Source organism: Coloeus monedula (assembly GCF_965178545.1).
Source record: "Coloeus monedula genome assembly, chromosome: Z".
Taxonomy (NCBI): Eukaryota; Metazoa; Chordata; class Aves; order Passeriformes; family Corvidae; genus Coloeus; species Coloeus monedula.
The window spans coordinates 75,530,798-75,558,508 of NC_138822.1; the positions used below are offsets into that span (position 1 = coordinate 75,530,798).

Sequence of the window (27,711 nt, forward strand, 5' to 3'; positions counted from 1 at the left end):
ACTGCTTGAAGCACATCCAGGATATTCAAGCTGAGCCACTATAACCTGGGATTGCCATGGTGCAGCCAGACAGGCTGATGATAGAGTTTCTCTGGAGGTGGTAGGGCAGTGGCACTTGGAGAAGCACCTGGAAGATGAAGCCCCCAGAAAGGATTGTGTGGGGTTTGAAGCACCAGTTTAGCCCTGCAGAACCACGGGTTGTCCCACTGTTGGCTCTTGCTGACTTTGGGCTTCATGCTTCTCCCAAAGTAGGACAGATATCCTGCGCTTGTCAGCACCATGGATCTTGCAGCAGTTTGATACTTCCCTGACCAAACACAATGTGGGTGTTGGTGCTACCCCACTTTCTTCGGGGCTACCTGAGGGGACAATGGAACCTGGATGAGACAGCTGTGCTCGACATCCTTGGCAAGGAAGGATAGGTCAAGCCCTAGTGCCTCTGCTCTGCATATTCAGGATGTGATTCTAGATAAGTTCCTGCACAAGTGCTGAGCAAAGGGTCAGGTTCCCATTTCAAAGCCTGGCCACAATTTCGAGACAGTCCAGATTGTGCTCTCCAGAAATGGAGGACCCTTGGGGTGGTTTTTCAGGGGAGTGAAGCATCTTGGGGTCATGCACATCCCTTTTGTTTCCTCTTGCTTCCACTGTTACTGATGAAGAGTTATCCAGGGAGTCAAAGTCCCATCCAGAGATGGGCTGTGGTCATGCCCCTACTTAAAATTCCCATAGGTTTCAAAGGAATTCAGGTAACTGAGGGCTAGTTCATAGCAGAGCCCATACTGTTCCTGTGGAAAAAAAGAATGTGCATGAGACTCTGGTGGACCAACACCTGCAGTGGCATGTCAGCGCTGGTCTCCAACAGCTTCCTGAGCATGCCAAATACAGGTACAGTCCACCCTCCTCCTCCCAGCTGGAGTCCACCTTCCCCTGCTGAGGAATCACAGGCATGTGCCCTGTGGGACAGCTGGGCTGGAGGGCTGGACTACCCCAGCACTGGAGCCAGCTGGTTTTGGGAGGAGAGCCAGCCTCCACAGCACAAAGTGTTGAGCAGCCAGGTGGACCAGAAAGGGACCACTCATCATGCAAGGATGCTTTGGTGCCCATTCAGTTCTGCAGAACCTGCTGCTGAGTGAGTGGGTACATCCCAGCAGCAGACAACAGGGTTTTCAAAGATCTCATGCACCCCTGCTGGCCTCAGGATGATCTGAGCACAGAGGGGCAGGGCAGCTGCTGTGGCAATCCAGGATATGGCTCTTGTTTTAGTGTTGCCATCCCTCTGGGTTGGAAGTCAGCACTTACCACATCTTTAATGAACTGTCTCCGCCGCCTCTTCAGCATCCTCACAGCCTGGGATACATCCACCATCCCCTCACTCTGGATCTGCTCACACAGGAAACTAGCAGCACAGAAGATCCCACTCCGGCTGGCTCCATCCCTGAGGAGGAGGGTAAAGGGAGAGCCATTTGCTCTGGGATCAGGTGGCAGGGCAGGGCCTCAGAGGTGTCCCCCTAGACACCCACACTCTCAGGATGATCTTGCCCACAGATCCCGCACCCAGCTAGCCTCCACAGGGAAGCCTTCCTCCCTGAACATAGCTGACCCCATATCCATACATCCACCCAAGATGGAGCTGTGAGCAAGTTCACTGACACTGTATGGGCTGTGTCCAGCTCTGTGCCATGGCTGCTCCTCCAAGAGACATCACTCACCAGCAGGTGACAAGGATATGTCCATCCTGGCTCTGCCGATGGTGTGTCTCCACCTTCCCTAGCAAGCTGATGATGGTGTCAGGGTACGGGGGAAGATGCTGCTGCATGGGCCAGTCTGTCAGTTGATGTAACCGGATTTCCACTGCAGCTTTCTTGGGCTAGCGGGGAAGAAAGACTGGGCTGGGCAGAGCAGAGACCTATTGGCTTCATGGAGGGAAGGAGAGGGACAGTGCATGCCAGTCCTGGCTCAGCCATGCACACTGGATCAAGGGAACAGCTTCACAACGGGAGATACCACTCCAGACTTTGCCCTCTTCCACTGAGTGCTCTGAGATCGGCAGATGGACAGAGCATAAGAGAAGAGCTGAGCACCAGGTGCAGCTCAGACTGACACCAGTCCCATGTCCAGCTGCCTGCAATAGTTGTCCTCTTCCATGAGCCACCAATATGCACAAACTCCATCCACAGCTGCTGTCCTCTAGTTGGAAAGGCACACAAAGATACCTCTGAGCTGTATCTCTGCCTGCAGCCTCACTTTCTTGTGAGTAACCTCTCTCCCAAGGAAGAAGACCCTGCTCTGGCCAGTGCCCTTCCAGGACTCCACCAGATTCCTCTGCCATCTCTAGCTGTGACTTTGACCCCAAATTAAAGCCTGTTGAGAGCTGGTCCTCCCAGCTCTCACAAAGGTTCTTCTCAAAGGAGTTTGCCATCTCTGAGCAAAGAGCCCACCTGCTGCCTGTTGCTGAGGACAAGTGTCCAGGTTGTGAAGCCAGCCCCAGGCTCCTCTGAGATCAGCTGGACATGGAAACGGCCATAGTCATCTTCGCCCTGGGTGGGCCAGAACAGCACGTATGTCTGGGGGAAGGGGAGAGGTGCATGATCACACACGGCCCCAGGCTGCACGCAGGGCAGAGCTCAGCCCCTCGCATGGGTGGGCTCACACCACTCCCTTGCCCATAAGCCATGTACACATGTCTCTGCCAGACACTTGCTGGGCACCAACCCAGTACTGCAGCCAGAAGATAACACTCCAGCAGAGAGGACACCGGGGCAGGGGTAAACAAAACCTGAGGGATGCTCACTTGCAGTGAGGCTGGGGGACAGTCCACTGTTGTGGCACCGTGGTGCTGGGACTGTCCTCAGGGCTCTCCCAGGTGGAGCCCCACAAGCCTGCAGTAGGTCCTGGTGCAAGCAGGGCTCTCATGGTAAGAGCCATGCAGGGTCAAAGGCAGAAATCACACTGCTCGGCCCTATAGGGAACCAGGAGAGGGGAGAGCGGTGCTTGGGCTGCTGACCTTGTCCAGCTCCTGCAGTTGATTCAGCACTACCACCGATGTGCAGGTGTAATCCCAAACCAGAGCCCAGAAATCCACCAGCGTGGTGGGGAAAGGCAGCTGGGTGATGATGATTCTCTCCTCCTCAGTGTACGTCTGCAAAACACACCGTAATGCATGTGGGGGGAGAGTTCCACGATCCACTCCCCGAGAGCCCTTCCCAGAGCGGGAACGGCTCCCTGCCTCCCTGCGGAGATGGAGAAGACACAGGCCACCCCAGCCCTGCTCAGAGCAGCTCGGTTTGAGCCCCGCTGCCGCCTCAGCTCATGACACCCGGGCTCAGCTGTCAGCAGGCTGTGGCCAGCACAGGCTGCTGCGCTGCCTGCACGGGCAGGGCTCCGCCGATCGCGATCGCGGGGGCCATCTCCTGGCAGCAGGGCCAGCAGTCACTGTGCAGGAGCCCGAGGGCTGGGGCACCTCAGCCCTGGCTGGGATGCTCTCCCCGGGCCTTGAGCAGAGGTGCGCAGGAGGGCCCTGAGCAGCTCCCACTCTGGCGGGGGCCGGAGCCTTACGCTGGCAAACACGGCGTTGATGTAAGCTGGCGAGCCGTCTGCGTTCACCGAGGACATCAGGATGGGCCGGCAGGAATCCGCTGCAGAGGCAAGGAGCAGAGAGAGGGAAGTAATGGGTCATTCTCTCCCTACAGAGAGGCAGTGGGCTTTCCCTGCAACAGATATGGTCAACATAGCTCCCTGCAGCATGGGCTGGAAAGGCTTGAATGGACAGGCACCACCACACCCATGGCTGCAACAGCTCAGGGCACGCTGATGTGGGTTATCCAAAACCTCATGGGCACTGCACAGCAGATCCATCCTCCTCACTGCTCCCTGATGTACCTCATCTGAGCTTCTCCACTGGGAAAGTTTAGACCAGGGACATCTTTATCCCAGGTGTACCCCATGTACTTCAAACAGGCTCAGAAGGAATCAGTATTTATTATCTACTAACCAGAAAACAATGACTGGACCTTGAGCAGAACCTGTGAGTGCCATGGGCCAGGGAGGGAGGCAGCACGAAAGCATTGTTTTCCCCTGCTGTTATCAGACACTGGATTTTAGAGCAAGGGGCTGCCCAGCCCTGCCAGTGTTACCTGGCAGGATCCCTGGCTTGCGGTTCTTGGGTTGGTTTCTGGGTTTCTCTGCTTCTCTGCACGGCAGGAGCTGGAACAACTCAGAAAAGCTCTGCAGGGCCTGTAGAGGTGATTCACCAAAGTCAGTCCTGCCTGTCAGTCCTTCCTCCTGCCTTCACCTTATTGAGCCACCCCAGAGAAAGGATCACCCGTCTCCATCCCACTGCTGGGGAGGGGAGCAGTGATGGTGTTGGCATCACAGATGAGCCCTCACAGCCCCAGTGCACCATATCCTGGTGGTACCTTGAACTCCTTCTCTAGGACACTGTTGTGGCCTGAGGTCTCATCTTCTCGAAGGGAGTGGACAAGGGTGGAGATGCTCTCCACTGGGACCCCGGTGTTGCCACAGAGCAAGCCTTCAAGCAGCGCCTCGTAAAGGAAGCTGTACTGCTCCTGCATGAGGATACAGGTCAGCTGCGCAGTCTGGAGCCAGTCCAGGAAGAGCCCTGGAGCTCCAGACCACCAGCTGTCATCAAACTGTGCCAGAAGTGAGCCAGGTTCATCCTTCACCTTCCTGCTGCAGATCCCTGAGGCCAGACGCTTCTCATTGCAGGCAGCCCTGCTTTGGGATGCAGCCAGCAACTCCAGCAACCCAGACAAGATCATCTTCCTGAGGTTTAATGCTCCCTCTCAGACCAGACCCCTGTTCTGGGGAAGGCAGCTCAGGAAGCCTGTGGACTAAGTCGACCTCCTACAAGCAGATGGTTGGTCCAGCCCAACCTAGTTTTCTCTAAAGGAACCCAGCACTAAGCAGATCACAGGGACATAGTCCCTAGGCCAGGACGCTGCTGCCCAAGAGATGCCAGGAGGGCAGACATCCTAAAAGCCTGAGGGAGAGGTGGACTCTCATTCATGATCCTTGCCTACAAGACAGCCCTTCTATATCAGGGTGACCGATCCATACAAATGCTGCTGATACCTCAGAGAGTCTCAGGGAAACACAGAGCCCAACTAGGTTTGGACACAGTATTGAAAAAGGATCCTGCAGTATCCACCACCTGGCAGCCCGAGTCCCTGTGGCTAGATCATGAACGGCACAGCTAATTTGGCTTTGCATGCCACATCCCTGGGAAGGGTGGTGTTGAGAGCAAAGAGTTGAAAGCAGAAGAATGGCAAGGAGCATGGTGGATTTGCTCAAGTGGCTGTACAGCTGGGAATGTCAAGGTCTGGAAAACAACAGTGTGAGAAATCCTACATACAGCACACTGCTGTTTATCATCTGTCTGCATTGAGGAGTAGAATCTGTGTAGAGATAATGTAGATGTTTACAGAAACTTGGAGGCCATTCTCACAGACAAGCTTGAGCTCACTGTTTTGGGAGAAATCAAAGACCAGAGATAATAGAAACACAGAAGAGATCACAGCACAGCTGATAAACTACACGTGCCTTTGCTAAATGGGTGCAAACAGCAGCCCCGCCGTCCCCTAAGATTGACTGAGCCTGATGGTGCTGGTACTCCTACTCGTGTGTCACCTCCTGGGTGTTGCTTTGGGATCCTCCAGCTAGGTAGGTAATGACATAAATTTACTCTTGGCATTCCAGCCATGGTTTTGTGGTTGTTCTGGACGCCCGCCTGTGCCGACTCCCACAGGTGGGAATTGTACCTGCAGCCCGAGGTGTGCAGGGAGCAAGTACGTCTCCTTACCTTGGTCTGCACCATGCTGACCCGCTGCTCCCGCAGCTGCTGCACGCAGTGAAACACATCCACCTTCCCCTCAGCCTTTCCCATCTTCAAGAGGAAGTCCAGGGCGATGAAGGTACCTGTGCGCCCGATCCCTGCACTGAGGACACAGAAAACTGGGTCAGTGCTGCCCCTGCTGGCAATGCCCCAGCACCCAAACTCGCCCAGCCTGGTACCTGCAGTGGACCAACACGGGTCCAGCAGGCGCTTCCAACACCCTCTTGTTCACCACCTCCACCAAGCACAGGAGCTGGGAAGGGTTTCTGGGCACTCCGTGGTCTGGCCACAGCAGGTAGTGAAACTGCTCCACCGCTCTTGGGAGAGCACAGCCTGCCTGCAAAGAGGGAGACGTGGCTGGCAATGGGGAGCTGGAAGCAACCAGCAGACTTGTGTGAAGTGACTGCATGCCAGCAAGGAGGGAGCAGCGAGAATACCACTTCAGAGGGGCACCGCCACAGAGTGCTCCCTCCAGCACCCACAGCGTAAGCTCCTCAGACAGTAAAGGGCAGATTCATCCATCACACAGACACACAATTAATTTTGTCCTCTGCTTCACTGTGCTGTGAACAGTGAACACAAAGCAGGAAAAGCAGCTTGTGCTCCAGAAGAAAATTATAAAAATCACAGCTTAGGGTATTTCTACAGTCATCAAAAAGCCCTGACTTAACCAGAAAATATATACCCTAAGGCTGTTTCTACACTAATGTGAATGTAGTCACTTTTGTTACCAGCCCATTATGTGTTTTTCCCTAAACATCACATTCACTTGGCAAGAACTAATGCTACATCTTACCATCAGGTGCTCTTGGAGCTTTATGTTTCAGCTACATCTTGCTCTGGGCAAGACAAGAAAGGACAGGAATATGCATAACTGCAATTTCTTTATATTGTACCTGGTTTTCCTCCTTGCAGCTCCTTCAGTTTCTGCTCTTTATCTGAAGTGTAACTTCAGCAGGAGCACCCACCTTGAGGAACGACCCTATGCAGGTTATCTGAAACCATAAACTATCTGTCCAGGTGACTGTAAGTGACCAAGGAGCTTCAATGTGGACCTTCTGCAGATTGATTCAGGTGACAGGCGGGTACCTGTCCCATCACCCTGGATGTGCAGATATTCCATTTTATACCCTTTAACTGCTTTTATACCCTGTGCAATCTCCTCACCCAAGCCCTCAAGAATCCACAACATACCCATGCACATTGTCAGTCCAGACTCATCTTCTGGGGTGACCACTGGAGCTGACTGACTGCCTTTGCCTGGCACAGAAGCCTGGGACTGATGCCCTGGTAGGGATTCCAGTGATAGCAACGTGCTAACAGCAGACCTTCTTGTGCTGGAGACCAGGCAGAGATCCCCAGAGGGTTTGTGGCTGACAGCTCCCACCAGCTGCTGGAACCCAAATGCATCCTGCATTCCCACCTCAGCTCCATGCCAGGCTTACCTTTTGCAGGCAGAAGATGCGTTTGACAAGGCCTGTGGTGGTCCAGGTGTTGTTGAGTGTCACAGTGAAATCACCGTAAACCTGCTCCTGCTCTGGCCAATACTGCTCACACTTGATCTGTCAATAGCAGTGAGACATCTGGGCATAGGCAAACTCACAAGGGGAGGACTACAGGGGTGCAGAGCTGCTCCCTGCCCTCACTGACGGCTGCACTGAGCACAGCATGTGTGGAAGCCCGGGCTCTGGCAATGCCCAGGCTGAGCATGGGCTGAGAGGTTTTCTCTACCTTGTTCTGCTCCACTAAGCCCGTCAGCATCACAATGACTGAGGTCTTCTCCTGCCAGACCATCTGCCAGAAATCCACCACTGTCCCAGCCAAGGGGCCTTGGGAAGGAAGAGGAAAGCCCTGTGCCAGTGTCCAAGCCATGGGGGTGTGCTCCCACGCACAATTTGGACATTCCCAGGCTTTCCTCTACCCAGGGACAGAGGCACAGCCAGGGGATGTCAGCACCTGACAGGGGTGCTGCCCACGTTGGCTCCATCACCATGTTAGAAATTAGGACAAGGAGGAGGGAGAGAAGATGAGCCCAGGACATGTCAGGGATTCACTGCTGCTTTAGGGGTTCCCGCATGCAGACCCTTGAGATGACTATGAGCTGCTCCCATATTTAGGGTCCTATTTCCCAAAGAGCATTTTTGCAGCTCTGCAGGGATCTCCTCACTGCATGCTGCACAGAGCAGACAAGCCCATCCAGGCTTCGCACTGTTGAGAAGAGGTTGTATCTGAGTGCACTGGGTGCAGACATGCCAGGCATTTGCAGGGTTGTCCCTGTCATATTTGTTCCCTTTGGCCAGCTGCCAAAGGGAACAAAGTAGGCTTGTGGGTGGAAGGACCACGTCCTCAGACTGGGCAGCACAGACACCAGCTCCAGCTGCTGCCAAGGTACCACTGAGACCTTCCATGCCCTGAAGCAGCTGTAACCACTGTTCAGGACAGAGACCCATGGGATACAGGGACTTGGAGTGAGCCATTCACAGCTCCTTGGCTGCTATCCCAGCTCCTCATTCTCCAGAATTCTCAGGGCAGTGACTGCAATCTCCTGAGGATTGAGGTTTGGGAGCACCTACCTTGAGCTGCAATGAAGAAGCGTGGACTTCGGTAGCTCTGCAGGGGAGAGATTCAAACAGCTCAGATCACATGGGTTAAATGTTTAACAGGGAATGAAATAAAGGATCCATCCATCCCCACAGGCACCAAAGCCCATAACCCTCAGCACAGTGTGTCCCACAGCACCTCTCCTGGCCAGCACAGACAGTGAGTACCCAGGGGCTGCATCTCACCTCCTGCCCCCTCACACATGTCCCTTTTTGTTAAAGACGAGAACTGCACACAAACCCAGGCTACTCCAGGCAGCTCTGAGGGGATTCAGGGAACATCCCTTGAGGGCAAGAAGAGCCACACCTCAGCCCGCCTCCCCCTCCCCCCATGTGAGCAGGACTGTCCTCACCCAGCACAGCCAGGCACCTTTCCTACCCTTCCCAGGGTAATAATTCCTTGCTACCTACATCCACGTAGCTGGCATTGATGTAGCCATTCCCAGTGTCAGAGGGCTGCAGCACCACACGGCAGTGATCATCTGAAAGAGAAGGGAGGTGGGCCGATGCTTTAGGGCAGCAACAAAGAGACTGATTAAGGGGGAAGGCATAATTTATTAAAGTCTGTGACTGTCTGTTGTCTCCTCAGCAGCACCCCAGGCCTCAGGACATGTTCAGGGTTAAAGAACAGCTGAGGAGACAAAGGGTGACATGGCACAGCAGGAAGTACAATGGGGTTTTAGGCAAGATTATGAAATGGCCAAATGTACACACCATGTGGAGCCCAGAGGAGCTTTAAAGTTTGAAATAAATTGGGTCACTCCTTCCACTTTCCCACAGATACCTGCCTCAGGATGGAACATGGCAGTGTTCAGCAATGACTAGCGTCAAGAACAAGAATATAGTGATGTTTGATTAAGTTTGCAGGAGGATTTGAAGGGCAGAACATGGATCCTCCAATGGGATATAGAACAATGGGGCCAGAAATCCCTCAGGGTTTCAGGGGCCACAGAGGATAAGTAGCTCAGTATTTCTGAAGTGTTGGAAGGGCACCTACACCAACCCAGCATCCTGTGCTATCCCAACCAGCTCCAAGAGCCTGAGCCAACCCCTGAAGAGCTCTGCTTACATGGGATAATGCTCTTGTAGCGGTTCTTGTTTTGATTACATAGCTCCTTCCCAGCATTGCAGGGGTGCAACAAAGTGGAGGACAATTGCTGTGGAGGAAGAAAACAAGCCCACTCTGCATTGGGATGTATTCTGGGGCTGGCCAAGGCCAACTGCATCACACATCCAGGGAAGGGGTAAGAGGTGGGCAGTGCTGCCAGGTGGGAAAGCAAAGCTAAACCAGACCTGATATTCTCTAAGAAGCCCAGCACTATGCCTGTCAACTGATTCATCATCTGTCTGCTCTGCCTCTATTTCTTCCCTCTTAAACATCTTCAGAGCCTCCAGCAGTTCTTCCACCAGGATCTGTGTGTTCGGCTTGCATACATCTGCAGAGACCACAAGGACAGGACTTCAGCACCCAACCGATGCTAAACTGGCCAGCCATGGCACTCTGCAGTGGGGACTGAGATGGCATTGCAGCAGCCAGGACTTCTCCAAACCTTAGATTGTCCCTCCCCACACTGTTCCCTTGTCCTGGGAGGTGTCCCTTTCCCTGTGCCAGGCAGCTCTGATCACCTTGTTCCTGCAAGGACCTTATGGAACCAGCAACCATCCTGCCTGTGCTTTTAACAGACAGCCTGTCTAGACAAGGCACACAGGGCCCTTGCTCATACTTCACCTTTTTGACATCCTCTCAGGGGTATAGTGCTGTTGTTCTCTGATGCTTTTGATCTGTTGTGCTTCAGCCTGGAAAACAGCAAGTCAGGTCCACAGACCAGCAGAACAGAGAGACAGAGGAGAGCCTGTTGCCCATCTAGCCACCCTGCCTCCCACCCTGCCTCATCTCAGGCTCCACTGGGACTCTCCCTGCCATTGCAAGCTGATGAATGCCTCACAGAGGGCAGGAGAGGTGAGGCACATACTGACCTGAAGAGCACAAAGAGCAGCAAAATCCCCAGTGCCAGGCATCCAACAGCCAGAGCTACTGCCATAACCACTGGCTTCCTGTCCAGCAGAGATGATGGCTCCTGCCCTGCAAGCAGCACAACCCAGGCTCAGGCTCCTGCACAGCCTGAACCAAGCATTGGGAGATCCCATAGAGACATGGAGTGTAAAGCAACTTCTCTTGTCTTCCACTCCAGGCTTTGCGTTAGAGAAAAGCTAAGTTGGGGCAGAAGGAGCAGGTGCTTGCTTGGTGTGATAACATCTGTTGTGGATCCTGACGGCCCCAGGCACTGCCAGAGTCTGGTGAGGTATCTGCATTTAGGGGTTGCACATCACAAGGGGACCACTGGGACTAGAACTAAATATGTGGTGATAGCAGGGATGATGTGCAATGTCCAGAGGCCACTGGAGCCACACCTACCCAGGTGTCCTGAGGATGTCCGAAGCCTCTCTACCATAGATAGCCTCAAGATCTAGAGAACTTCTATGAAGACCAAAGTACAGCAGTACGCCACCACATCTGCCTGTGCCAGCTCATTTCCAGGGAAGCTGCCAGGCTGGCAAAAGGGAACACGCAGGAGAGAGGCTTGGGCACCACGAGCAAGGAGACACTTACCAACAGAGAAGCTGTAGCAGACACAGGTGAACTTCTCTGCCTGTTGGAGGAGACAGGAGGGAGAGCTCAGCCCACTCGTGCAGCACTAGCCTACCTGGCAGTACAGGTCCCCACGCAGGGCCACCGAGTGAGCCGGCTGTGGCCCAGGAGCCCAGGGACACCATCCTGCCCAGGCACGGGAGAGGAGTGTGCCCTCACAGCCAGCCCAGACGCAGCGAGGGGCCCAGCCCCGGCCGGCAGCATCCCCAGGGAGCAGGAGCCCCGCGATGGGTACCTGCGGCGAGAGGCGGACGAGGCGCAGGAGGGCCGTGTAGTCGCAGCCCGGGCGGAGGGCAGCGTTGTGGTGGCCCTGCCCGCGGCTGCCGTCGCCCAGCACGAAGTCCGTGGGGGCGGTGAGGTTGAGAAGAGCGGCCAGGTAGACGCTGCCATTGAAGAGCTGTGGCTGCCCCGCGCAGATGCTCTCCGTCACCGAGCCGTCGTGCGTCGTGGCCACGATCAGCTGGTGCTCCCTGCAGGGCCCAAAGTCGGTGGGACGGGGGGGACAGCGGGGACAGCGGAAAGGAGGCGTCTGCAGGCCAGCGCTGGCGTGGGGAGAGCCATGCCGGGGCTGCAGAGCTGCGGGGGCTGCGCTCACCTGGCTGCCTCAGAGGGACGGGCGATGGGGCGCAGGGGGAGCACGGCCGTCCCTTGGGATGGGGCGATGTCGCGGACGCTGCGGCAGCTGATGCCCTGGGGGTGCGGGGTGTCTGGAGGGGAACACCCGCCGAATGAGCACGGGCAGGGCTGTGCGAGGAGCAGGGCCAGCCTCGGGCAACGCAGCTCTGCCGAGCGCAGCTCCTCCGTGCCCAGGCTCCTGGGACAGCGACACAGCAAAGCTTACCCGAGCTGCCGGGGGGAAACTCCCTCGCCAGCGCAGCCCCGGCTCCAGCAGCCGTCAGTCCCCGGATCGTCACCGCGTAGCTGCGGCCAGGGCTGTGCTCCGGCAGCCGGTGCTCGGTGACGGAGCCATTGAGCCGCAGCCGCTCCATCTCCAGCACGCCGCTGTCCCCGGCGTTCCTGGCCGTGATGCTCAGCTGCGGACAGGAGACACAGCTGGAATGCAGCAGCTCCCAGCTGCCCGCTGGGAAGGTGCCTGCAGCTGGCAACGGCCCTGCCAGCCTGCCCTTCCCTGTGCCTGGCCCGGTGGGGAAGGCTCCGGAGAGGAACGGGCAGGAGCCTCAGCCCCATGCGGGGATCTCAGAGAAGAGGAGAGGAGGAATTTGGAGCCAACACTCGGGATGTGCGAGCAGCAGCCTCTGTGAGCACAGGGCTGAGCCCCTGTGAAGGGAAGAGGGATGCTGTTCGTTTGAAGGGCTGTAGTACATGTTCTGAGCCCGAGGACAGGTCTTGCAATACCACAGGCACTGTGGTGACATCCTCCACAAGAGGAGCCCTGTGCTTCTCTTTCCTCCTTCAGGTCATCACGACTGTCCCGTTCCCACACTTCCCAGTCTGCCTGCACACAGCTCCAGGCCCGGAGCTGAAGGTCTGCCCTGGTCCCTTGGTACCTGGTATCCGATGATCTCCCCTTTGCAGGAGGGCAGCGCCTTCCACCTGAGAGAGCCCCTGTCGGGATCCAGCCACAGCTCCTCCGGTTTGTCCGGCACTGGAAGCACAGACAGTGGGGTCACACACAGGGCCATGAGCTGAGGCCAGAGGAAGGTGCAGGCAGCTCCTGGCCATGGGACAGGCTGCAAAGGGACTCCCAGGAAGGGTTTGTTCCCTGCAAAGGCTGCACGTGCTGCAGCAGGGGGGAAGCACAACAGTGGGGTGTGGCATGGGACAATGAGAATGGGACGTGCCCTGCTCAGGGCTCTTCTCACAGCCCCTTCCCCAGAGCTGCCCAGGATCCGAGCAGCCCTGATCCCGGGCATATCACTGCAGGGAGCAGAGATGCTCTGCATGAGCTGACAGGTGAGAAGAACATCTATCCACCTGTGACACAGCTCTGGACTGTTCTTCGTCTCTGATATTTCTGTTCACATACCTGTTTCCTCTGTCATGAACAACCATGAGAAAAGGGTTTCATTGGGGGGCAGGCTGATGGTGACATTATACTCAGTGAAGGGCTGCAAAGGAGAGCAGGTGAATGTTCCTGCCTGGCCATGTAACATCTGCTCTCCATTCACCTCCTCAGCCTCACAGGGAGGAGAGGAAGGCGCTGCCAGCCGGCACATGGCCCTCATGCCCTGGCAGGCATCAGGGAACCTGCAGGTCCAGTTCAGTTTGATGCTGGTGCTGGAAATCCCAAAGGTCCCGGGGACAACCTGGAGGACTTCTGTGAAGGAAAGATTGCCAGAAGGTCACTCTCTTCCCTTCCACTCCCAGCCATGCAAGGATGCTGCAGTCAGACAACCTTGCTCATCACACAGCCCGGTGGGAGGGAAAGGGAGAGACTGAAGGTGGTCACTGCAGCTCTCTCAAAGGGGAGCAGGAGGAGTTGGACAGGAATGAATGTGGGTGAGTGAGGGGACTACTGCTGCTCAAGCAATTTTCCCCATCGATTCAAAACTGAGGTGTCTGTGTGTCCCAGAATCTCTACAGTCCAGCAGGTACAGCTCTGCTCTCCCTTGGAGGGAACATGAATGCCCTAAGCTGTGAGAAGAGGATGCCAAGCCTGCACCCACCATTCCACAGAGCCTGGAGGGGGCCCAGCCCACATGGAGCAAGCTGTGGTGCTCACAGCTGCACTGTCTGCGAGGACACAGGCAGCAAAGCCCTCTGATGCTGCTCAAACTGTGATGCTGTGTGCTGGCCACAAACCCCACCACACATCCCTCCCCCATGCTCTTCTCCTTTGTGCACATCAATTTGCCAGAAGCCCACAGGGAGACCCTTATCACTGACAACCTCAGTGGTGATCCACAGGCTGGACTTGACACTGCCTTCAGCAGCACTTGCCATTTCCCCAGGCAGCACGGAGCCAGAAATCTCCTGTGCCCCCCAGCCTGCTTTCCCTGTTCAGGGAGGGCAGAGCAAGGCAGCCAAGAGGGCTCCCAATCCATTCCTTACCGATGCACTCCACGCTGGACCGAATGCGGGCCCAGGCACCTTTGGAGTCTCTTCCATTCCAGATTTCTCTGGACACAGGTTTCCCACGAGTGAAAGACTGGACTTCACTTGAACATTTGACATGGGTGAAGGATGGCTGGAAACCTTCAGGACAGCTCAGCATCACTTCTTCATTCTTCTTGTAATTCTTCTGGTCTGGTGCCAGCTGGAGTCTGGAGTCCCACAGGGGCCTTTGGCACATTTCTGGCAGAGGTGAAAGTGGGTGTTATTTGGGCTGGAGGTGATGAGATGGGGTATGGGTGGGTGGTGGGAGACAAATCCCCAGCAACTCCTCCAGCCAACGAAGGGGGAGGGAAGGTGACACATCCATCTGCTGGGATGTGACCTGCAGGCAAGAGTTGTTGGGAAGGGGCTTTCTTTGTGCATGGAAATTGTGAAGGATCACTCATCTGTGAGCCTTCCCCATTCACCCTTGTGTCCAGGGCACCATATTCCCTTCTCCAGAGCCCACAGCAGGGAGATTCCCAGGACAATCACCCCTGCACCAGGAGACGCCCTCCAACCTCTCATTCAGGCCTGTCACCCAGCCCAGCTCAGCTGGCACTTGCTGGCCCATGGCACCACCACTCCTGCTGGGATGCATGTCCCTTCAGCCATGGCTCATCCCTCCCACAGGGATCAGCCAGGCCCCTGTGACACTTCTGGGCTCCCTGTTCTCACTCACTCAGTCCCTTGGCCGCTCTCCTCCTGCCCCACACCGCTGGGTAGTGGGACAGGGGGTGAGGCAGTGCCTTCTCCATTCACATCTCCTGCTTTACCAATGCCCCTGTCCCTTTCTCCTGACACAACCCTTCCTTCTCACCAAATTCACCATCCTCCAGGCTGAGTAGGCACAGCTGGTCTCAGCAGTTTGTCCAGTGCTGCAGGGGGAGGCTTTGTGGCAGTGATTGTTCCAGACAAGAACACTGGCTCCTGGAAGGAGCTCTTGCCTGTTCAAGCTTCTGCAAGAAGCTTTGTGAGGCCTGAAAGGGCTTAAAATACAATCTTCCTTCTCCCAAAGGGGCAGGCAAGGGATCTCACAAGGTTCGGATCAACCTCTGAACAGCCACAAAGGGAAATGCTGGTGACAAGCCACTTCTGCTCAGGCTTTGCTCTCAAACAGCCCCGATGGCAGAGGACCAGAGATGCCCAGCTGAGCACCACAACCTGCAGCATTGTCCCCCTGCCACCACCAGCCTGCTTGGATGGAAAGTGAGAGACGGAAGGTGGTCACTGTAGATCCCTTGAAGGCGATCAGGAGGAGTTTGGGATCAAGGTGCACTAGGAAACGGAATGTGAACCTTGGGGTGAATTTCTCCAGTGAGACAACTGCACCTGTTCAGTCAAACATGAGACAATTTTGGGGGAGCAGAGGAGAGCCAGGTGAGTGTGTCCCTAGCTAGGCCACATCACAGCTCACAGGAAGCAGCAAAGGGATCCTGCCTCCCTCAAACTTTCTGAGCTGTGTGGCTGCAGTCATCCTTTGGTGCCACGGGAGAGCACAACAGGAGACATTTCATCCTGGCTTCGAAGCAGGAGCTGCTTTCACAGCCACCAGCCTCACAGCATTTGGCCCAAGGAAAAACCCTGACCTTCCCATGCTGTTCCCCCTCAGACACGTTCACAGGATCTCCCACTGCAAGGGACTATCCTGCTTCTGATCCCTCCCTTACTGATGCACTCCACACGGGACTGAATGGCGACCCAGGAATCGCTGGAGTCTCTTCCAAGCCAAAATTGTCTGTATACAGGTTGGTCATAAGAGTAGTCCTGGAATTGACATTTGATTTCAGTGAAGGATGGCTGGAGACGTCCAGGGCAGCTCAGCGTCACTTTCTCATCCTTCCTGTAATTCTTCTGGTCTGGTGCCAGCTGGAGTCTGGAGTCCCACAGGGGCCTTTGGCACATTTCTGGCAGAGGTGAAAGTGGGTGTTATTTGGGCTGGAGGTGATGAGATGGGGTATGGGTGGGTGGTGGGAGACAAATCCCCAGCAACTCCTCCAGCCAACGAAGGGGGAGGGAAGGTGACACATCCATCTGCTGGGATGTGACCTGCAGGCAAGAGTTGTTGGGAAGGGGCTTTCTTTGTGCATGGAAATTGTGAAGGATCACTCATCTGTGAACCTTCCCCTATCCATCCACTACTGTCTGTGGTTACTTCTATCTACCTCCCACAGCCCAAAGCATGGATGTTCCCATGTTATCTCTCCCTGCCCATCTCTCCTGAGCACTGCCATGCCCACAGCGAGCACAGCTCTGTTCCTGCATGGGACAGCTCTGCATCCCCATCCCCTGATGGATGGCATTGCTCCTCCTCCAGATCCTTCCCATACAGCCTCCTGTCCCAATGCCAAGGGCTGAGTCAGCCCTGCACCATCAGGGCTCCCTTCATTCCCCTCTGCTCCAGCAAGTGCAGGAGATGTCCCCCAGGTTCCTTATCCATGGGCCAGCAGGGGAACAAGCAGACCTGTGTACTCGAGGGTGGCACCTGGAGGCACAGCAAAGGTAATGGAACCTTCATGGGCACCTGGTGGCAGCCTCGGATCCTGCCCCAGGCCCAGTCACCTGGCTGGGAGCCCCAGACTTGGCCTGCTCAGGAACCACTGCAGGAGCTTTCAGCTTGCCCAGCTGTTGTCTCCTGGCTGGGTTGTCCTCTTCAGCGGTTTGCACAGGCACCACAGCCCCAAGGAGGGTGAAGGTAGAGGGGAGACACAGGAGAGCTGCTGCAGCCTCACTTACCCATACACAGCACACCCCACTCAATGCGTGTCCAGGCACCTGCGCTGTTCCTGCCCCACCAGACATCTCCATAGACTGTTCCTCCATCACTCATCACCTGAAGTTCCTTTGTACATTTGACCTCGGGGAAGGAAAGCTCGAGACCTTCAGGACAGGTCAGTGTCAGTTCTCTATTCTGTGGGTATTCACTTTCATCTTCTGAAAACTGAAGTCTTTCATCCCACTGAGGTTTTGGGCATTTTTCTGTCAGGGAGAAAATGTGAGAGTCCTTCTCAGACAGGCAGTGCTCAGGCAGGAGAGGGACCAAGGCTTTTCCATGACTGACTGTGGTTAATGTCAGTATTCAACACCATGAGGAAACTCAAGGGCCCCCAAGAGCAGAAAAAGAGCATGTGCCTGGGCAAGGAGGTGATACAGGCTACTAGGAGAGAGGTGAACTGAGGGGCAGGATCTGTCCCACTCCAACTTTCCCATGACATACAGGTCAGGAATAGATTGGGACGAGCTGCAGGGACAGAGAAAACCTGTCCCACACTGAAGGCTTCTAACCCTCTCCATTGTGGAGACTGCTGCCAATTGGGACCTGACTCTGAGCTGTGCCCAAGGTGTCTCACAGATACAGCAACATGTCCAGGTCCCATCCACAGCGAGAAGTGCACGTAGCAGGGGAGACCTACTGGTCCCCAACTTACCCATAGGGCAGGTCAGGTCCTCTGCCAACCTCTGCCATGATCCCCAAATGTTCTTCACCTCCCAAGCATCCTTCCAACTTTGAAAAAGCTTGTTTGCACATCTGATCACAGAAAGGGGAGGAGTGTTGTTCACAAAGCAGCTCACTGTCACCTCTTCACCGACCCAGTAAAAACTCTGGTCTGGGCTAAACTGGAGCTGTGAGTCCCACCAGGGCCGCTGGCATCTCTCTGCACAAAGAGGAGGAGTAGCACATGTAAGCAGGATGGGAGGAGGTCTGCTAGGATATCTCTTGATGTGGTTTTGACAGGGTCCATCTCTTTTGGTTACCACATTCAACTCCAAATCCCTCTCTTGCAGCCTAGAACAGAGTTATTGGTGGCAGCATCCATGAGCAGTCCCATCCATGCCTACTACAGACTTGTAGGGTTCCCCACTCAGGCTCCATTTGGATAAGGGTGAGCAGAGACTGAATTCCTCCCCAGCCTTTGCAAAGAGTTCCTTCCCCTCTCACTACCTTGGCCATATGCCCAGTCATTTTCTGAAGGCACAGGACATACAGTAGGCCCCTGTAGCAGTGGTTGCCACTGCCTCTCAAGTGGCAAGTGAGCTGCAGGGACAGAATGCAGCCCTGAATTCCTGCTGGGCTGGCTCGAAAATTTAAACTCTCTCCCAAGGTGATGATGAGCATCCACAGTCCCTTGCTCTGTTATGTAAACTGTCAATTATCGTTTCCCCTCCTCATTTTATGTATATATCCTTGTATCACCCTGTTGAATACATATATGTTCTAGAAAGTTCTGCGATATCCCATTGGTCCCTCTCTCCCTGCTCCCTCCCGCCTTCCTCGATTAGCCAGTTTGTACTCTCGCCTCCCCTTTGCCCAAACCTGATTGGTGGGCAGTATCCCTATAAAACCCTTGGACCCGCCCTTGTTAACACCTTTTGTCCCTGGAACGTCTGAGCATTGGAAGCCTTTATAACCCATACAGAAGACTTCTTTCGATCTCTTAGCCTTTGGTCAATGCACTGGCGATTCAGTCGCTTGTGATCCTGCTCGACATCACTCTGGGGATAGTGAGCGTGTGCATGGTGGCCTGACAGCCCCTCCTGAGGATCTTTAACCGTAGGTTGGAACCCCAGAGGTTTCCAGCCCTACGTCGGACATTCAGGGAGGCGCAGCGCTGTTCCTTTCCCAGTCACGGCGGCGTGCACCAGGCCCCAGTGCAGGCCCCTTGTTCCTGCCTTTGAACCCCTTCCAGGAGCACAGACCCTGGCAGGTGCCCACAGCAAGGTGCTGAGACAAAAAGAGCGTCATCACTGCCAGGACATGGGGGAAGGCCAAGGCATCCAGGCCTGCCATTCCTGCACTGTCACGTGCATGACCAGGTCACAGAGGGTCTGTCACCAGCTCAGGACCCTGGGTCAGGGTGGTGCAGGCCTGTGCTTATCTTTGCAGGTGGCAGTGTCATTCCACAGAATCCGGGTCCCTCTGGAAATGCATTGGATCCGTGGGACGGATGGCACAGATTCCCCAGCACAGCTGAGCTGCACCACTTCATTCAAGGCATAGCTGCTCCTCCTCGGTTTAAACTGTAGTTTGGGGTCCCACTCAGAGGGAGCTGGACATCTTCCTGTGTGCAAAGGCCAGGAGGGAGAGCCTGAGGGTCACTGGGCTCCGGCAGCGTCCTCGGGGCGAGGGTGTTCCATCCACAGGGGTGCCAGTCTCTCTCCCTCTCTTCAGAGGGGTGGCAGAGACAGCACCTCCCAGTGGGCCCTGCTGCCCACCTGCTGCTGTAGAGACACCCCAGCCAGAGGGATCCAGCAGCCTGGGGGATGCTGCTCTTTCCCACAAACACAGATGCTGTGGGAGTGCACCAGACCCTCCGCTGCACTACTCATCTGCATTCCTGTCATTCGTGCTGGCCACGATCTGCTCACACCTTCGTGCACACTTGTTTGCAGCAAAATCCCACTCAAGTTGCCACTTTGCTTTTGGTCTGCATGTTTCACTTGTTACTTCCTCTTCTTTGTCCCTCTCACAAAATATCTGCTGGCTCCTAGGAGCAGCTGGCTCCTAGAAACAGCTGCCTCCTGTCCCATATCCCTCCCATCCTCACCCATGACGAGCCACAGCCACTCATCTGAGCTGGCAGAAGGGGCTCGACAGGGACTGCACGTAGGTGTTTCAACGGCTGCACATTTGGTTGTGGTTTGCAGCATGTAGATTGGGCAATTGATTGAAGTAAATCTTCATATTAATTTTCATTAACTTCTAGACAGGAGTGCTGCTGGCTCTCTGTATTGCCCTAATTTGGGTCTCAACTGTCTGATTAGATCCCACTTTTCACGTAATAAGAAATATAACTCTCTGTGAGTGTTCGTCCATCATACAAATTTAGCTGTAGCTACCCAAACTTTGTCCAAAGTTACCAGGGTGCAGCCAAGCAGGCACAGTGAGTTTATACTGCTTCCTACAGTACAAATGGCATCAAGACTGCCCAGGAAAGCTGGAGTGCTCTGCACACCCCATGTAGTAGTGGACCAGAACAATTGCACCACCTCAGACAGAAAGAAGCCCATGACAAATAAATGGAACAAAAATACCCCTAGACTGGCAAATTGAGCAGCAAGTATTTCAGGCAGGTGAGATCTACTCATGAAAGCATGAAAAACAAAAATGTTTCAATTTGCATTTCAGAGCCCCAGATTGTGCCTATACAAAGATTATTAATTGATGGGGATTCTTCAGTCCTAGAGTCACCACAGAAATGTGAACAATTGTTGCTTGAAAAGAGTCGTGTGGGGCCTGGCCTGAAACAAGAAGCAGTTTGAGGGGATGGAAACTCGCCAGCCTTAGGAGCTGAGGGGGCTGTGAGTGCTCACAAGCATGGCTGGCCTCTCCCATATTGCCCTACTCTTGACTTCAGTGCAAGGGGGCCTCATCATTTTTCCTTTTGTAACTGTTCCACACTGCCTGGTAGCTGTGAGAGTCCCCACAGCACACAAACCCCACTGGCAGCACCACTCCTGGCAACCTGCCGGGCAGGAAACCAGGAGGGAAAGAGAAATTCTCCTCTGCAGGCACTCTGCTGGCACAGATGCAGATTTCACGAGGTATCTGGGGCAGCGTCTTTGCACAAGCACGGATGCTCTGCTGGCAAGGGTGATTGCAGCTGCACAGCAGAGCTTTGCCTTGCTTCCAGCTCTCCCTGAGTCTTTTCATACAGCAAAGCTCTTACTGCTAGAACAACTGTGAATAGAACAACCTCTCTAGACTTACTGGGCTTCCTTGCAGAGGCCAGGGGTAACTCTGTGTTTGAAAAAGCTACATCTCATAGTTGCTGCTTTAGAGGTGCAGTACAGTGCAGACTTACTGTAGCACAGATGAGAGCTAGTCTTTGTTTAAAGTTTAAATTTTTTTCTTTTACTAAAAAGTGCAACTTCTGCACAACGGAAATTAGGCATATTTAGCATTATGCTAATTATTGTTTACAGGCATTTAGGACTTACTCAGTCTTTCATAAAAGCATAGGATGGCTTGGGCTGGAAGGTTCCCAAGGAAGATCATTTAGTTCCAGCCCCCCTGCCATGCACAGGGACACTTTCCACTACACCAGGTTGTCCAAAGCTCTATCCAGTCTGGCCTTGAACGCTTCCAGGGATGGGGCATCCACAGCTTCTCTGGGCAACCTGTGCCAGTGGACATCAATATACTGACTGCAACATTTTGAGTGTGACCATCCAGCTAACTCCTCCCCCACGTCATGGCTCATCCATCAAACCCACACCTTCACACCCACACCCACACCTTGGAGACAAGGATATCATGCAGGACAGTGTCAAATGCCTTGCACAGGTCCAGGCGGATCAGTCACTCCTCCCTTTTCCACCAATGCTGTCACTCCACCATAGAAGGCCAACAAATTTCTCAGACATGATTTGCTCTTTGTGAAGTCATCACCAGTCATTTCCATGTGCCTTAGAAAAGTTTCCAGCAGGAACTGCTCCATGATCTTGCCAGGCACCAAAGGGAGACTGACTGGCCTGTAGTTCCCTGGGTCTCCCTCATTTCCCTTTTTTAAAAAGGGGGTTGTGCTTCTCCTTTTTACAGTCAGTGGGAACTTTACTGGAAGTTCCCTGCTACAGCTTCTCAAATATGGTGGGTAGTGTCTTTGCCTGTTCCCCCACCCTCAGGACCCACACATGCATCTCATCAGGTCCCATGAATCTGTGCACCTTCAGGTACCTCAGATGGTCTCAAACCTGGTCTTTTCCTACCACAGGCTGGTCTTCATTCTGCCAGTCCCTGCTTTTGCCCCCTGCGACTTGGGTTACTTTCCCTTGGTTATGGGCACAAGAAAATAGGTGCTGTGTAAGACTCCTGGGCTGGAAACAGGTATAAAGGGATTGCATGAATTGACCTGGCATAACAGCCACACATTTCTGACTAGCCTGTCCACCTTCACCAGGACTCCAGTGAATCATTCTTCTTAGACCTGGGCACTTATCAGACTTCATCCTTTGCCAGGAACATCAGCCTCTTCTCTGTTGTCTTTGTTTCAGGTGAGAAGGGCTCCACAGAGGTGCAGACTTGCTCCAGGGTTTCCTCAGTATTCCTGTCAGTGTCTTCGGAGCTGGAATGGTGGGATGCTGATGGGATGCAGCATGGTTTCCAGTGCAGCCTCAGGCGAGGGTAGACACATAGAATGTGCTTCTGCAAAGATGACACGTGTGCCAGCAGTGTGTCAGTGGCCACATCTGCCCTTCGGACACAAAGACTACACGGGAGAGCAGTCCTGCAGGCAAACCTTCTTGCTCCCTGCTTGCTCTTCCTCTGCCTGCAGGGCCCCTTGCAAGCACCAGGGGCATTCCTGGCCTCTGCGACTCATCGTTTCCTTGCCAAGCTCTCTGAGCTGTGTTTGGTGCCATGTGCTTGCTGAGAGGAGCTAAGAAAAGCAACCACTGTTTCCACAGAGAAAACCACTGTTCTTCCAGTTGCATTGGAGAGTTGCACTGCAAGCCACTGAGAATGCAAACATGGGTCTTAGAGCATCTCTCTGAATTTGGGAACGGAGGTGATCATTTGGCCCCACTTTTTAAATTCCCCATGGGCTCCCCTGTGCCCTTTGACCTGCCAGGTGTGCCCCTGTTGTGCTCAGGTATGGGGCAGACAGAGGCTGATACAGCACCCAGACCCAAGCTGGGTATGGACTGTGCTGAGCGGAGCCCAAGGGGTAGGTGGGGGAGATCAGAAAAGGCAGGCAGAACCCACAGCTCATTCCCATACTCAAAGAAGCCAGTGACTGGAGAGTACCACTACAGGGGAATGCACCAGCATCAGAAACCACTCTAGGAATTAACCTGGTCTGACAGAGGGATGGGCATGGCAAAACAAGCTTGCTTGCCTTGCAGAGGAGTAGTGTACCCCAGCAGGGAAGCCTGAGGGACTGCCAAAGCCTATTTACCTCCTGCACACAGAGCACCCTGCCAGCAGTGCCCAAACATTACAGCTCCTCCAGGGCTTCCCTCCTGCCCACATTCCTGTGACAGCTGAACCCCCTGTCACAGCACTGACACCATCTGCATCCAGGCATCTACAGCTGCTCAGAGTCCCTCCTGCTGGCATTTCTGGTGATTGTTTGAGGGTAAAGCCTAGAAAGCTCTGCTTCCCTGCAGAATGGGGAAGAGAAGACACTTTCAGTCCATGCCTGTTTTTACCTCAAGAACATTGCTGATTACAATCCAACTTGGCCTCACATCTCCAGTAAGTCCAAGCCTATTAGGCATGTGACTAGCACTTGAGGCTCATTGGAAGAAACTAATCCATGACTGCTGGGTGCAGTCAAGATGCACAGGCTGGGAGGGACACCTCTGTCCTCACCGTCCTTACACTCCTTTCCATAAGAATTGCCACAGGGAAAGGGCACCTTGGAGCAAAGGAGCCTGTGCTCTAACCCGGGGTGACTGTTTGAGTGCTTTGGAGATATCCATGGGAAGCTGTTAAGGGACCTCCACTGGAGAGATGGAGCTCACCACTTGTACAAAGCAGCGGGATGTATGTGGAGAGCCGGTGCACGGATGGAGAACGGAGAGTGCTCAGACAGCAATGGGAAAGAAACACTCAGCCTTGTAGGGATTAACAGCAACTGGGAGAGTAATGGAACAGTCCTCAGACACTGTTTTTTATACCACTCTGCACAGTGGTGTGCAGAGAGCCGCCCACAGGCTCTCTGCCCCAGCTAGAGGAAGGAGGCTGAGTCAAGTGAAATTTCAGCAAGGAAAATATGGTGTAGATGTGACCAAGTAGGCACCTTTTGTAACGTGCAATGTGTGCTCACTGTGAAATGGGAAATGCTGAATGCCCAAGACAGGAGTGGTGACAAAAGGTTGGTCTATTTGCCTCCTAAAGGCAGATATTCACTGTTTCGGTTTCTTTCCTAGTTGATGCTATTAAATGAATACCCTCCTTGCTCATATTGTTTATTACCTCTGAATATAGAAAGCCTTTTACAGAAATATCTGGACTTCCTGCCCCTGCTGCAAGGAGTTCTGAGCCTGGCAGGCTAAACAAAGCCCCAGCATGGGCCAAAAGAGGAGGGTCAGGAAAAAAGAGAAATAGCTGTGCTGACAATTCAGGTCAGGCTCCTGGGTTCAGCCCTTTGCTTACCAGCAGAAGGTGTCCTTTCTTACATTATATTATCTCACACACAAAGAATAAAGGACAAGGTGAAACCTAAGAAGCAGTAGGCAAAGTTCAACCCTTTTGGCAGGGCAGCTCAGCAGCTGAGAGAGGTGACAGCAAAGTGCGCAGCAGCCTTGCTGTGTTCAATGCCCTGTGCTTGCTGAGAGGAGCTAAGAAAAGCAGTCACTCTTTCTGTCAGTGGAGAGTTACTGCAGGATACTGAGAGCACCTCTGAGAGCATCTCTGAGAGCATCTCTGTACTCCTCACTAGCAACCAAAGCTGCTGAGTGGGTCTTTAAGAGTGATGGAAAAGGAGCCTCAGCGAGACCTTGGGGATGCTCTGCCTGGGAGTCATGGCAGGGAAAGGGGGTGGCAAAGCAGGTCACTGAACAAGGCATTGTGGGAGGAGCTGGGAAACAGAGGCACTCTAACCTGTAGTGGTCTACCAGATGCTAAAGACATCTGAGAGATGTCTAAGAACAGGAGGCAAAATCCGTGTTTCCTGAATCTGTGCTCTGATGATGGGAAGTGGAAGGGTGGTGGAGCACACAGGTCACCACCCCTAGGGTGTCAAGCCCAAGGCACTCCTGTGCAGTACCTCTTAGCATTCATGTTTCCCGCAGGATCTGCTCAGGCACAGTTTGGAATTTGACTGACACAAAAACTTTCAGATTGGGTGTGGCTTAGTTTTAGCTACCACCCTCCCACCCCCCAGTCACGGCAGCTGTGCTCCTCCTTAGAACTTCTTGTCAGCTGCCACTAGATCACTACACAGTGTCAAGCAAGGCTGATGAAAAAGGGGTCAGGGCCGGCTTGGATCTGTGCATTTGCACAGAAAACGTGCCCTAGAAGCTTCTCCATCTGTCTTCAGGTGCACTGGGACTGTAAAGGGAGGAGAGTTTTGTGCAGGTACGGCATTTCAGGGAGGAAAAACACCCTGTGAGAGGGGCAGCACAGCAAGGCAATAAGGTGACAATAGGATAATGCCACAATGCACCCTGCTCGGTGTAGTGTCCCCGTGACGGGGTGAGCAGAGCAGCCATGCCAACCGCACATAACAACCACATCCTGTGCCTGTGGCTGGGCTGCTCTTCTCTGCACTGTTCTCTGCAGCACCATGCACAATGGGTTGTACCCTGTATCTGCCAGGGACATGGGATATAATCAGGGGTCCCACCCTGTTGTTCACTCTCTCTGTCCTACACTCTGCCCCACTGCCACTGTCAGCCCATTCCACCCTAGCAGGGACAGGAGGGACCCTCGTGCCTCACTCCAGCCATCTTCCTTGCCCTGCTCCTCTGCAAGAGAAGGACCCTGATCCGTCAGGTGGGACCTCAGCAGAGGTGCCAGGATGGGATGAGCACACGTGCTGAGGATGCAGGCAGGGCTGCTCACGCTGCTGGGCGCAGCCACCACATGTTTTTGTCTTGGTTCCTCTTTTCACAAACACCAAGGTGCAAACTCAGCAATATTGTCTCTGCCACAGGCAGCCCCAGACTCCTCTGGGGATGGCTGGGTGACTGAGATCTGCAGAGTGTGACAAGGGTCTGCAGGCCTACAGGCCCCTGTTGCATCCCACTGTACACAACACAGACAGATCCTGGTCTTATTGTGCACCTTGAAAACAAACAGGAAAGCCACACAACGTGACATGGTTGCACATGTGGGCGTGGGAGAACAGCTTCATCAGGGATCTGGGCAGCAGGAAGATGCTTTGGGCAGGAGAATATCCTCTGTTGCAGTTTTAGCCCTTGTTTTTTGCGTGACAGTGTGCTGTGCTTCCACTGTCTGCAACCACATGGTCACATTTTCCCTGGAAATGGGCTCCCGTGACACCTCTCACACAGTACAGACCCTAATGCCACTTCACATCAGCAATTAAAGTTTCTGATCCCACTCCCTGTACTCTGTCACAGCCACTAGATCAGCTGTTTTCTGTAGCCTGCATCCACCCAGACACAACACTTCAGTGGACCAGGACAACATGATTAGATGCTAGTTTAATGATTTTTATCATCTACCTCCAGGAAAATTAGTTTAGAGAAATACTCCAATTCAGACAGATACAGACTAATGCAAGGTCACAGTCCCTGGACCCACAGCTCAATTGCCGGACAGTGCAGCCTCCTGGGAGGGCAGGTAACACAGTGCAGTCAGTGAGCCTGCAAATTCCACTGACTCTGCTGGCATCAAAGTGTGCAGCCAATGTAGGAAGAGCCCAGAGGAACCCTGGAGATGCCCTGACCCTTCCAGCGCCAAGGAAGCCCATTAAAGTGCAATCCCAGAATATTGTAACTCCTGCCCCCAGGCTCTCCTGGGCACCCAGGGGCTCAGCTCATGGCTCCCCAGGTCTCTTTTGGGCACCAGCGCCCACCTCATCTGTGGTGAGGACTAGGCACCCTCACACTGTGCAAGGACAGATGGACATCTTGTATTTCCATCTCCATGGAGGAACACTACAGACCCTGCAGAGACTTTCCCAGCACCCCAAGCTTTGCTGCCCTCCATCCCCAAACAGAGCTCCTCCTAACCACAACCCAGCTGGTGGACTGGGGCCCCAGTGTGGACATCAGACCTCTCTGATACAGATGCTGTATCCTGCAAGCTGTGAAGGTGCCCCACAGCTCTGTGGCAGGAGCACAGTAAAACCTTCTCTTGCGGGCAGAGGAGGGAGCACTTCTTACCTCTTTCCTGGGGTTTTCCATGATTTCTGACATAGAGGTTACCATTATTTTGTGCAGCCAGCAGAGGTGTGAGGAGCAGGAGAAACATCCATCGCAGGGCCATATTTGCCTATGCTCCCAGGGCAGAATTGAGGTCTCAGCCACGCCAGCTGCCTCAGTGCACACCCGTCTGATTGTGAGTGGTGCAAGCACGGAAAGGAAGCAGGCACGCAGAGAAATCACATATGGTGCAAGAGGCTTCCTCATTGGAGAGGGAAACTCCGCCAGTGTCAGTGCTGCCTTCTTTCTCTTTCAGCTCCATGACCCTTTTGCAATCTTGCTGTCTCCAATCGCTTGTCTAAAACCAGTGGTTTTAGGTCTTCTGTCAGGAGCAGCTACTAACCAGAGCTGCATTGCCTTCTCTCCCAGCATAGATCTCAGAAGGACTTGTGAGGTGTTCTGGCTGGGCTGTAGCAGGAATATGTGGCTTCCATACTCACCCAGAAAGTCAAGCAAGTAACTACATCAGGACAACCCTCACCTTGTTACTGCCTGGATAAGCATTGTGATAAAATGGACTTCTGAAGGGCACAGATGATCTTAATTACCTGGCAGTGTGTGTCATGGATGGGAAAGCCCAGGTTTTGGCAGGAGTGTTTGGGTGCTCAGGACTGGGCTGAGAGCAGGTGCTTGGGCAGAAGGTGACAAGAGCCCTGGCGGCCTCAAGCTCAAGTGCTGTGGCACATTGTGTTGTCAAAACATGGTGGGAGCCAGAATGACCA

At 54.1% G+C, this 27,711-nt stretch overlaps 1 protein-coding gene across 1 annotated transcript; it reads right to left on the reverse strand.

Annotated features, from left to right (window-relative positions):
• Positions 1-396: 396 nt before the first annotated feature.
• On the reverse strand, positions 397-27,053 carry LOC309585180 (receptor-type tyrosine-protein phosphatase alpha-like; the record flags this gene model as incomplete). Its single annotated transcript, XM_082301712.1, has 29 exons — positions 397-785; positions 1,300-1,435; positions 1,710-1,867; positions 2,439-2,564; positions 3,005-3,139; positions 3,556-3,635; positions 4,134-4,233; positions 4,416-4,565; positions 5,819-5,954; positions 6,031-6,188; positions 7,297-7,413; positions 7,583-7,680; positions 8,425-8,461; positions 8,863-8,933; positions 9,521-9,608; positions 9,745-9,887; positions 10,181-10,248; positions 10,429-10,534; positions 11,063-11,102; positions 11,337-11,571; positions 11,697-11,808; positions 11,943-12,135; positions 12,610-12,707; positions 13,089-13,379; positions 14,114-14,356; positions 15,826-16,062; positions 16,620-16,640; positions 19,123-19,215; positions 26,951-27,053. The coding sequence occupies 29 exons, from the start codon at positions 27,051-27,053 to the stop codon at positions 711-713; spliced, it is 3,648 nt and encodes a 1,215-aa protein (XP_082157838.1). The 3' UTR covers positions 397-710.
• Between the last annotated feature and the right edge of the window lie 658 nt (positions 27,054-27,711).